Below are 12,796 nucleotides of genomic sequence, written 5' to 3'. Positions count from 1 at the left end.
TTGACCCCCTCCCAGCGACCTATCAAAGCCTCACTGCTTCCATGCCATCACACGTCGCCACTGTTACCATTTTATAACATTTTTGACAACCTTTGATTATATATTTCTTACCAAACTTTCTTTCAGATATGCCATCTTTTTGTATTTTGTATTGCATGTAACATTTATGATTTTTAGTACCTACTTCTAGACTACAGTTTCTACATATTTCAAAGTTATATGTACGTACTTTTGATGTCAAACAAATATTTTACATTCTTCACATTTATAAGCTATTCGCAAAATTCTTAGTGATTGTTTAAGTATTCTTTGTTATAACAATTTCTATTACATTTTTCACAATATATCTTATTTTCCATAGCATTGTGTTCTGTACCATTTGAATAATGTACATACTTTTATTTCTATCTTGCATTTATGTACCTTCTTGTTTTAATGCTGACATACTGTTAATTACATGAAAATGGTTGCAATTTTTACAAAGATATATTTTATTGCTTTCTCAGGACCACTAAAAATAACTGAATAACATTTACTAGAATATCGAATAGTTGCTCAACGTTTTTAATATCGTTTAGAGTAAATCCTTCTTCTTTGTATTCAGCTAATTGCTTGCATAGTATCCTGGTTAACGTTTTTTCTAATTTGTTCTTTCTCCTTCTCTAATTTTCTTAATTTCACAAGTAAATAGTTCTCTGTCTAAGATAAAATCTGTGTAATATGTTAATGTAACTAGTATTACTCTAGGACAACACAGGTTATCACTATTTCTTGAGGGTGCTAACACTGAATTCCATATTTGTGTGCTTCATTTTCTTAAGTTAAATGTAGATTCAAGTACTTGTTTATGATATACCTTTCTTTCCTCTACACCTCACCTGTCTAAAGCATAATTAAGTGTTGTATTGATGTTATGTATCTCTTTATGATAATCTTCTATAGCACTATCATGAATTGCATTTCATTTATTGAATTGTGTTAGAATACTTTTGTATTCAGCATTTAGTTCTTCTTTGTTGACATAGTTGCTGAGCTGTGTTACAGTTGTTGTGCATTCAGGTTTTGTAACAAGACTAGCTAACTCATTTTCTAAATATTGTTTGGTTATTGCCTCATAGCCATTTACAGGATTGGTATCTACCAGTCTTGTGCATTTAAAATCAATATAACATTTAAATGGTTTCAAAATATCACTAAATTCATTTTGAAATTGCTTGATTACACTCTGTTTATACATCTACTAACGATTTTAATCCTGTGCACATATTATAAACATCAGTTCCATTGTTGTTGAATTTTTAATCATTTTTGTTTTGTTTTTAATAATTTTTCTTCTCTGATGTTTGAAAATTTTCGGTTTTTGATTCCTATTCTTTTTTGATTTTTTCTAACTTTATTTGCTCATCGATATTGGAGCTATCAATAGGCTGTGCCTTAGTTCCAAAAATATTCATTCATTAGATCAAAATATTGATCTTACAATTGTTTGACAACAGTGTCAAAACAAATACACACAAATGGCCATGAATTACTTCATTTATGTTATATTCTTTTTCTATTGTAGTATAGTTCACTTGAGCATAAATATTTAATCACTTCTTTAGGAATATGTCTTCCAAATGAATCAAACACAATTTTTTTTATCTTTATTTTTATAATAACAGATCCAGTGTGAGCCAACATGATCACATGTATCTAAATTAACTATTCTAGATTCATATTATTAAGGGTGATTAGCGACAGCTGAAGTAGTCTTATGACTACATCCAGGTAATTCATAAATCATAAAAACATCACGAAAGTATTTGATTTTTAATTGTTTGGCAAGTTCTTCTGTATCAAAATTACTTAACGCATTAGGATACAACTGGATTATTTTTTGCAATTTTTTTATTCCAGTGACAGCTTTCTTTTCCACTCCTAAATTAAGTCGTTTTTGTTTTTCGAATTCTGCATCACCTTTCTCTTGTCCATTACTACTTCTACAATAGCAGCTTTTCCACTAGCTAGCGAACCAATAGTTGGAAGATATGGTAATGCTGCCAATAATAAAGGAGGAAATTCTCCTTCATGGTTTTTTAGCTCTGAACTTCCTTTCTTTTTTTTCGGTATTCGATAACAAGTATACCTAATGTTATGAGTAAATTACTGCCAGTTTTTATCTCTTTTTTTTGTGCAGCAGTTAAAAAATTACCAGTACTATGTAACTGATCATTATTGAGTTGAATTTTAATTGATTTTGGTTTGGTTTTGCCACTATGTAATAAAATATAATCAATGTTGAAGTTATTTATTTATACATAATGTACCACTCAAACCTCCCTCATTTCAATAACGCAGGAGGAAAAAACCACAGTAGATAAGACAGTGAAAATGCACCACATTGTAGAGCATCTCAAACAATTTATATTCCAGCGCCAGAAGTGCCAAGTATCGTCGTCAGAGTGCAACATGGTCGCATGAAGTGAAAAAGGCAACTCCACAGCAGCACATGCAAGCAGTAGTATGGTTTGCAGAAACAAAATCGCCGATTACTGTGCAAAGCAATTATCGTCGTTTGTATGAATGTCAACCACCTGATGTGAAAGCAATTAAGGAATGGTATAGGAAGTTTCTGGCAACAGAAAATGTTCTGAAACATTCTGGCAGTGCACGTTACTGAGTTTTAGAAGAGACAGTGGAGTACATCAGACATACGTTTCTCAGAAGCCCATGTAAGTCAATTTGTCAAGCATCTAGGCAACTTGATGTACCTTGATCAACATTGCATCATGTAGTTCACCAGCCTCTTCGTATGTGTGCTTACAAAGTGGAAATTCTGCAACATCTGACGCCGAACGACAAACATCGCCAACAACAATTTGCTGCGGATATGCTACACTGTATTGATATGGATGCCAGATTCCTGAGAAGATGTTTATTCTCAGATGAGGCAACCTTTCATGTATACGGAAGGATTAATAGGCATAATGTTCGGATTTTGGGTTCGCAAAATCTGCATGTTGTCATTGAACATGTTCGTGATAGCTCCAATCTAAACGTCTGGTCTGGGGTAATGCACAACAGGATTCTTGGACCATTCTTCTTTGCGGAACAAACAGTGAATGGGTCAGTGTATCTGGACATGTTGGAGCAGTTTGTGTACCCTCAGATACAAGACTTGCAACCCAATATCTTTTTTCAACAAGATGGAGCTTCGCTGCATTGGTCAACAGCTGTTCGCAATTTCCTAATTGTTGGATCGGACACGGAGGACCCATTGGGTGGCCACCACGTTGATCCAACATTACGCCGCTTGATTTCTTCATGTGGGGATACGTGTATGCGACCGAAGTGGATGATATTCCGACGTTGCGACATCGTATCACGAATGCGATTGCAACAATAACAGAGGAAATGTTACAAAGAACTTGGCAAGAAATTGAATATCTACTCGATTTTCTTTGTGCTACAATTGGTTCACATGTAGAGGTGTATTGATGATAAATAAATAAATTTTTTGAGATACTCTACAATGTTGTGCATTTTTAATTGTCATACCTACTGTGTTTTTTTTTCATGGACCTTTGAAATCGGGGAAGTTTAAATGGGACACCCTGTGCAGATAAAAATTTTTATAAGGATTAATATTTTTATAGTCCCTAGCTATTATCATTAACATCCAAACACACACCTAATTTTCTCTTTCCATGTACTATTCCTCTAGTTCCTTCTGGATTGTTGATACTAAAATCACAAAATTTTTTAACACTTGTGTTATTTCCAGTTTTTCATTATGATAGTTTTTATTCTCCATGAATAACTGCTAATCTATAGATTAAACCTCTAACATCATTCATCCAAACATATTCAACTGGTTTTTCTGTTTTTCGTCTTTACCATTTTTCTTGGGTGAAATTGATTCTGAAAATGAACATACATTTATTACCTCTAATTGATTTTATTTTGTTTAGATTATTATCAGAATGTAATGCACCTGAATGAAACAAAGAATCTGCATAATTTGATACATCTCTACCATCAAATTTTTCACCCATATCGTCCATAGTAATTTGGTTCTTAGTTAAAAGATTCATCAGTCCATCTGTTTCTTCATATTCTTTTTCACAGGTGGTCTGTTATTGTTTTCTCCGTCTTTCCGACAATGTGTGAGATGGATAATTGTATCATGTGAATTTTTCTGATGAATACTTTATCAATGTAATGTTACGTTATCTCGGAAGGAAGGGAGAACGTAGAGCTTAGTGACAGCACACAACCAAAAATGGTGCCACTTGGTCGTCAGTCTCAACGATCTCACCAGTCGGATAACACCGTCAACAAGTGTTTTATGATTTATTCTGTTAGAGACCGTGAAAAACTTCAGAAATTAATACGGAACAATAGTCCTCAATCCAAATACGAATCAGTCATATCTAGTTAAAAAGTAACTGTAAGTTAGTAACAACTACTGCGAAGCAGTTCTGTTTACTTGCAAAATTTAATGACACAAGTTAGCTGCTAACTCTTTTTCGTTGCATCGACGGCAGGAACCCGACAATTTCGTTTATTCGGGATAGATAAGGAGCTTTCAAAAATTATCCAAGACCTGCGAGTGGTTATTACTATTAATTTACAGAATGACTACGTCAGGGCGAGGTTATTACAGAGCATGTGCAGATACTGGAAAGGGAATCTTATTGGAGGTTTTTTCCAGAATTTACTGAATTTGGTCCAAGGAGATTTCTGGGAACCTAAATTAGGATGCCCGAAGAAGGCTCTGAACTAACTGAAGAGCCAATTTATCGTCTACAAGCCAATGTTTTGTCGATGTCTTACCGAAATGGAGACTTTTTGACTAAATTCAAACATAAATTGCGAAAGGAAAGAGACTGAGTTGTTGCCAGTAATCCAATGGTGTTTGTATTTCGGCTGCACCCGGTAGTGAAAGGAAGAGTATTCTAGTCTTCTTCTTCACTAATTTGTCAAGGTTGCGAATACGTGCTGTCCCTGTAGTGAAGACGTTCACAAAATCTTAAAATTCACCCTCAAAACTCAGAATTAGCAGTATTCTGTGGTTGTAAATGGTTTAAATAAGATTTATGTGCAGGAGTATGGAGAGGTTGTGATCTTATGCATAAGTCTGAGAGGTTATTTCTCGTCTTGGAAGTCAAATAAGCTATATTTGAATCTCCACGCGAGCATGTTTGCTACTCAAGTCAGTTTATGTAGTGTCATATATCACAAATATAAGTATAACGTATCAACTTACAACTTTCCATTTGCAGCTTACATTCTTGAGTGTCGTGCGGGTAAATCATAAAATTCATTGCACAGGACAATGTTAACGTTAACCTGAAAATGAATGAAAATGAATTAATACTGTGAGTCAACACGATGTAGTGATAGAAAGCAGTGAAACATGATGTTAACATAAAATTTCTGCATACTTAATATGGCAACGTTTAAGTTCTTTTACTGCTATGTGTATTATATATATACACAACAGTAAACAAATCGATATATTTTCGTGTTTCAAGAAAGAATGTGATAAAATTAACGAAATTACAAGAGGACCCACGTTATGCTACAAATGGAGTTAACTTGTTGTGTACAACTGTACCGACTTTCGTTTACCTATTTAGAATACATAAGATTTACAACTACAAATGGAAATCAAAACAAATAATTGTAGCACAGAGGAAAGCTTAATTGGAAAATCTTGAGTCTAGCATCTGAACAATTCAGAAAAATACAGTTCTTATAAAACAAACTTAGCAACTATTGGCACTGGATTCGTTATCAGCTTGTATTCCGAGTTATCAGACTTCCTTAAGCAAACGGATTTTACTTTTAAGTCACCTGTTTCTCAATCTTTGCGTCTTCTATGCTGAGTATGTACACATGTGCAGATACGAAATACATTAAAAAGACGTCACGTAACGTGCTTTTGATTTAGTTACTGATCAACAAATATTGCGTTTTGTAGCGTTGCTGAAATGAGGAGTTTTCCATTTTTATTGCCGTGCCTTTCACTATATCTACTTCTATTCCTTTGATATATTTCTGTGTGATCGCCATTTAAGCTGTTCATATCGGTATCTGCCTGTTTGGGAGTTGCCTCACGTACTGACGTCTACATCACGATCTTCTTGGCTGTTCAGCACAGTTATGTGGCTCTTTCATCGACTCTCTCAGATCCTAAGGGTTCTGTAGACAGCACTGATAACGATTTATATATTCATTGTAACATTTTTATTGTGTATAATTCTCAATGTGTAAGAATTCTGCATGACGAATAATGAAGTAATTATAATTGGTTCTTTATCCACTAAGAATACGGGTAGACGTAATCTTTAAGATGCTTTCAAGACGACGAAGACACACAGTAGTTTGTTCCGCATCGTTATTAAGAGACAAATTGGAGAAGAAACTCATAACACGTATGCTTGATTTTTAAATGAATTCCCTGCTGCCCCTTTCCCCAGGAACCGCGGACCTTGCCGTGGTAGGGTGGCTTGCGTGGCTCAGCGATACAGATAGCAGAACTGCAGGTGCAACCACAACGGATAGGTATCTACTGAGAGGCCAGACAAACGTGTGGTTCCTAAAGAGGAGCAGCAGACTTTTCAGTAGTTGCAGCGGAGCAGTCTGGATGACCGAGTGATCTGGCCTTGTAACATCAACCAACGTGGCCTTGCAGCTGTGCTTGTGGTATTGCGAAAGCAAGGGGCAGCGGGCTGCTAGTTGGCTGCAGAGGCAGCACTCTGGATGATTGACTGATCCGGCTTTGCGACATCAACCAAATGGCCTTGCTGTGCTGTACTGCAAACAGCTGAAAGCAAGGCGAAAATGTAGCTGTTGTTTTGAGAGCATGCAGCTCTATTATGTGATTAAATGATGATGGCATCCTCTTGAGTAAAATATTCCGGAAGTGAAATAATCCCCCATTCGTATCTCTCGGGGAGCGAGAGGACTCTACTCAGGAGGATGTCGTCATCAGGAAAAAAAAAGAAACTGGCAATCTACGGATCAGATTAGTTGACTGTCAGACCCCTTCTTTGGGTCTATAGGTTAGAAAATTGAAGAATGGAGATAGATTGGCTGATAAGATTTGTGAGGTTCGACTGTAGGACGAAAACGCCATCTGGTCAGGTGAGTAGTGGGTTATAAATGTAAAATAAAATAGGGTAATCCAGAAGTGGGTCTAATAGCGAATAAGAAAATAGGAATATGGGTAAGCTACTACGAACAACATAGTGAACGCATTATCATATCCAAGATTGACGCAAAGCGAACACTCACCACAGTAGTATAAGTTTATATGCGAGCTAGCTCCTCAGATAAAAGAAATTATTCTAGTTAAAGAAGAGGAACACTTGATTGTGATGGGGGACTGGAATTCGATAGATGGAAAAGGAAGAGAAGGAAGAATAGTAGGAGAATATGGACTGAGGGAAAAGGTTAAAGAGGAAACCACCTGGTAGAATTTTACACAGAACATAATTTAATCATAGCTAACACTTGGTTTAAGAATCATGAAAGAAGGTGGTAAAAGTGGAAGAGACCTCGAGACACCAAAAGGTTTCAGACTAATTATACAGGGTAAACATAAATAACACCGACAAACTGCAGGGCCAGATTTCCGACTGGAAGTGGAGAAAAAAGTCCCTATGAACATGTGTCCGGAAATGCATCGTTGTCACGGTGGATGGCACTGACTAATGACAGTTCCTCTGCCCACGTAGCATGTGTTCTTTGTGTGTTGTAGGTTGTGTGACTGACGCAGCGTACTGTAAGCAACAGAATGGTCCGGTATTCATGTTGGGAACAAGCCGAGGTAGTGTTTGTGTACGGACGAGCAGATGGAAACGGTCAAGAGGCAGCACGGCTAAACCAAATAAGTACCCTCACAGACACCAACCACATCAAACAACATTTCAAGCCCTTTTTGGGCATTTGTATGAAAATTGGTCCTTTCAGACAGGCGAACGTCTAGGGAGAAGGCAGACCGTGCGTACACCACATTTGGAGGACGGGATTCTACAGGAAACTTATATGATGTAAGCCAAAGTACGTTTATGTGTATCCTGCACGACAACCACTACTCTCTCTATCACCTTAAATCCCATGGAGGCCACTTTGAACATTTATTGTAAAGTGGATGCGATGCACCTCTGTACTATATCCCGGGAAGATATGTTGTTATTGCACGCACAACGTCCATTTCTAGACACTTTCATAGGACTTTTTTCTCTCCATTTCTAGTCAGGAATCTGTCCCTGCAGTTTGTCATTTTTATTTATGTTCACCTTGTGTAGTGGTAAGGCAGAGATTTCGGAACCATATTGTAAACTGTAAAACAGGGGCAGATATGGACTCTGAGCACAATTTATTGGTTATGAACTGTAGATTAAAACTGCATAAATTACAAAACGTAATAAATTAGGGAAATTAGACATGGATAAGCTGAAAGCACCAGAGGTTGTTGGGAGTATCAGAGGGAGCATTTGGAAACGATCGATTGAAACGGGGAAAAGGAATACTCGTACAATAAGAGACGAATGGATAACTTTGAGAGAAGAAATAGTGAAGGCAGCAAAGGATCGAAGAGGTAAAATGACAAAGTAAAGTAGAAATCCTTGGCTATCACATGAGATAATGAATTTTACTGGTGAAAGAAGAAAATATAACAATGCAGCAAATGAAACAGACAAAAGGGAATAAAAGCGTCTAAAAACGAGACTGACAGGAAATGCAAAATGGCTGAGCAGGAATGGTTAGAAGACAAACGTAAGGATATAGAAGAATAAATAACTTGGGGAAAGGCAGATACCGTCCATAGCAAATCTGAACAGACGTTTGGAGAAATGGGAAGCAGCTGTATGAATCTCAAGAGCTCAGATGGAAAACCAATACTAGGCAAACAAGGGAAAGCTATAATGTTGAATGAGCGTATAGAAGGGTTGTAAAAGGGAAATGTAGATGAAGGGAATGTTACAGAAAGAGAAGAAGACGTAGATGAAGATGAGACAGGAAATATGATAATGCGAAACGAATTTGACAAAGCACTGAAAGACCTAAGACGAAAAAAGTTTCAGAGTAGACAGAATTCCCTCAGAGCTACTGTTATACTTGGGATAGCCAATCATAAAAATAGCTGTTCCACCCATTATGCAAAATTTATAACACAGGGGAAATAGCCAAAGATTTAAGAGGAACGTAATAATTCCAATTCCCAACAAAGCAGACGGTGACATGTGTGAATATTACCGAAATATCAGTTTAATATGTCATGGCTGCAAAATACTAACAAGAATTATCTAAATAAGAATGGAAAAACTGCTAGAAGCCGACCTCTGGAAAGATCAGTTTGGCTCCTGGAGAAATGAAGAAACACGAGGAGCGATACTGACCCTACGACTTACTTTAGAAGGTAGGTTAAATAAAGGCAAACCTCCCTTTATAGCTTTTACAGATTTGCAGAAAGGTTTTAACATGTCGACAGGGATACACTCTTTGAAATTCTGAAGGTAGCGAAAAGTTATACACAACTTGTACAGAAACCAGACGGCAGTTAGAAGAGTCGAGGGCGAATGAAAGGGAAGCAGGGGTTGGGAATGGAGTGAGGCAGGGTTGTAGCCTTGTTAAAACTTGTTAAAGAATCATAACTTCGTATAATATTATTATCATTTTTAAAGTAGATTAATTTGACGACGATCGTCTAAAAAGTTGTACGTACACTTAAGCAAAAATTGTCTATAACTTATATGATGGTGGTCAATACAACAAAAATTAGTTTTAAATGTTGAGTGCAAACTGATATCAAAAATAATTTTTATTCTATATAACATCATTCGATCAAAAACCTTGTAAATTACAAAATAATTAATAATTACTTTCAGGGCCAGAGAAACATTTAAAAGTGTGAAAGGAAGAACTAAACTGTCACTCACTTTACCATGTAGAGGATAGTTTTATCTTTATACAACCACATATAGTGATTAGGAATAGTCATTGTCTGGAACGTAACAGCTTTTGCGTTTTTGAAGAAAGAGTCTGGCCTCCACATGTTTTTCAGCCAGTCAACTTCCAGTAACCTGAAAAAAATCAGAAATAATTGATTATGGGTTTCATGTTATAATGACGTAAATATTACATTAATCTGATTCTTCTTGTGTGAAAATATGTCAGATAGCCTCTCCATGGTGAAACGCATATTGCAAATAAGCTGACGACAGAGGTGGGACAGTCAAATAAATTAAAAGTCGGTTATGTTGATATGGCAAATAATACGGCGTAATTTTCTCCTTCGCGATGAATATAGGGTGCTGGATCCGCAGCAGAATAATCTCCGAACATGCAGAAATTTGTGTGTATTTAAAAAAAGCGTATACGTCGATGTCGTGTTGATATTGTAACAGAGCGGTCCAAATGACGCTTATGTCGCAGTGCTCATCCACGCACGCAATAAGATTTAATATTTAAATTTGCTTTTTGATATTTAAGTTTGTTTATTCTTGAATGAATTTTTCACTCTGCAGTGAAATGTGTTCTGATATGAAACTTCCTGGTAGTAAGGATGGTAGGAGATGGGTACTGACAGAAGTAAGACTGTGGGGAAGGATTGTCAGTTGTGCTTGGGTAGCTCAGTCGGTTGAGTAACTGCCCCTGAAACACAGACATCCCGAGTTCAAGTCTCGGTCGGGTGCACAGTTTCAATATACCAGGAAGGTTCTTGGTTATTGCTATTTGCATGTGTTAACTTATTCTAAAATATTACGGAAGTATGATACTCTGAGAAGGGGAGTGTTGTGACCCCAGGTCGCAACTTCAGAAAGATAGACTTCTCTCCAGCAACTGCGGGCGAACGCGACAATCTACACGCCCAGGCGAAGGGAGTCCGCCAACAAATTCTAACGGACAGCTGATGAGGTCGTTAGCAGTGCGGAACTACTCGTGTTTCACGTCACGCGTGACGTGGAACAAATAGTGTGGAGATGATAATTACTGCGCGTTAGGATATATACTGAGGTGACAGAAGCCATGGAATAGCGATATCCACATATACAGATGACGGCAGTATCGCGTATACATAGTATAAAGGGTCAGTGTATTGGCGGAGCTGTTATTTGTAGTCCGGCGATTCATGTGGAAAGGTTTTCGACGTGATTATGGCCGCACGGCGGGAATTAACAGGTTCGAACGCGAAATGGTAGTTGGAGATACCCGCATGAGAAATCGTTAGGGAATTCAGTACTCCGAGATCCACAGTGTCAAGAGTGTACCGAGAATAGCAAATTCCAGTCATTACTTGTCACCACGGACAACACAGTGGCCGACGGCCTTCACTTAACGACCGAGAGCAGCGGCGTTTGCGCAGAGTTGTCAGTGCTAACAAACAAGCAACTCTGCATAAAATAACCGCATTCATCAATGTGGGACTTACGACTAACATTTCCCGTGGGACAGTGCGGCAAAATTTGGCGTTAATGGGCTGTGGCAGCTGTCGACCGACTCGAGTGTCTTTGCTAACAGCACGATATCGCCTGCAGCGCCTTTCCTTGGCTCGTGACCATATCGTTTGGACCCTTGACGACTGGAAAACCATGGCCTGGTCAGATGAGTCTCTATTTCAGTTGGTAAGCGCTGATGGTAGGGTTCAAGTTTGACGGAGATCCCACGAAGTCATTGACCCAAGACGTCAACAAGGCACTATGCAAGCTGGTGGTAGCTCCATACTGGTGCGGGCAGTGTTTGCATGTTATGGACTGGGTCCTCTGGTGAAACTGAACCGATCATTGACTGAAAATGGTTATGTTCGGCTACCAGGAGACCATCTGAATCCATTCATAGACTTCATGTTCTGAAACATGTCGCCATGCAACAACTGTTCGCGATTGGTTTGATTCTGGACAATTCGAGCGAATGGTTTGGTCACGCAGATCGCCTAACGCGAATTCCATCGAATATTTATGGGACGTAATCAAGAGGTCAGCTCGTACATAGCAACCTGCACCAGCAACACTTTCGCAATTATGTATGGCTACAGAGGCAGCGTAGCTCAATATTTCTGCAGGGGACTTCCTACGGCTCGTTGAATTTGTGCCACGTCGAACTGCTGCACTACGAAGGGCAAAAAGAGGTCCGACGCGATGTTGGGAGGTTCAAAATGGTTCAAATGGCTCTGAGCACTATGGGACTTAACTGCTGAGGTCATCAGTCCCCTAGAACTTAGAACTACTTAAACCTAACTAACCTAAGGACATCACACACATCCATGCCCGAGGCAGGATTCGAACCTGCGACCGTAGCGGTCGCGCGGTTCCAGACTGCAGCGCCTAGAACCGCTCGGCCACTTCGGCCGGCTGTTGGGAGGTATGCCATGACTTTTGTCAACTCAGTGTTAAGTCGTGCTCCGCGGCTTAACAGGCAGTGTGTTCGTGAGAGTTCCCGCTGAGTGTCTTCCATAGTACGCTCCTGGGCTCCCGTGAGGTTTTCAACAACAGCCGGTTCCAGTTCTAGTCACAGTCACCACTACAGCGCCAATCACTCTACTAGCTCTTCGACATTGCCTATGGCGGATCGAGGACTGTGTTGTGTACCATTTACTCTGGGCCGCAGAACACGACTGTCACAGCCTATGAATATTGTACAACGATCTCTTGGAGTTAAGTATTTGTATGTCATGGAAAAAATGTGTGTTTTGGGAACAGAACTGTAATCATTATTGTAGTTGTGTTTACAGGTATTCGTACCCGATTTTTGGTTGGGAGTAGCGCTTCTGTTTACACTGTGTTTGTTGTTGACATCTTAA

At 38.5% G+C, this 12,796-nt stretch overlaps 1 protein-coding gene across 3 annotated transcripts in view; it reads right to left on the bottom strand.

The window, feature by feature from the left end:
- Positions 1-12,796, bottom strand: part of LOC126249614 (glycine receptor subunit alpha-2-like) — a 477,560-nt gene that overhangs the window by 157,669 nt on the left and 307,095 nt on the right. For all 3 annotated transcript variants that reach the window (XM_049951280.1, XM_049951283.1, XM_049951282.1), the window contains 2 exons: positions 9,936-10,079; positions 5,252-5,334 (listed from right to left, as the gene is read on the bottom strand). In XM_049951280.1, coding sequence (XP_049807237.1) covers positions 5,252-5,334; positions 9,936-10,079 — 227 coding nt within the window. The remainder of the gene's footprint in view (positions 1-5,251; positions 5,335-9,935; positions 10,080-12,796) is intronic.

This window comes from Schistocerca nitens, chromosome 3 (assembly GCF_023898315.1).
Source record: "Schistocerca nitens isolate TAMUIC-IGC-003100 chromosome 3, iqSchNite1.1, whole genome shotgun sequence".
NCBI lineage: Eukaryota > Metazoa > Arthropoda > Insecta > Orthoptera > Acrididae > Schistocerca > Schistocerca nitens.
This window is presented reverse-complemented; position numbering and strand designations above follow the sequence as displayed.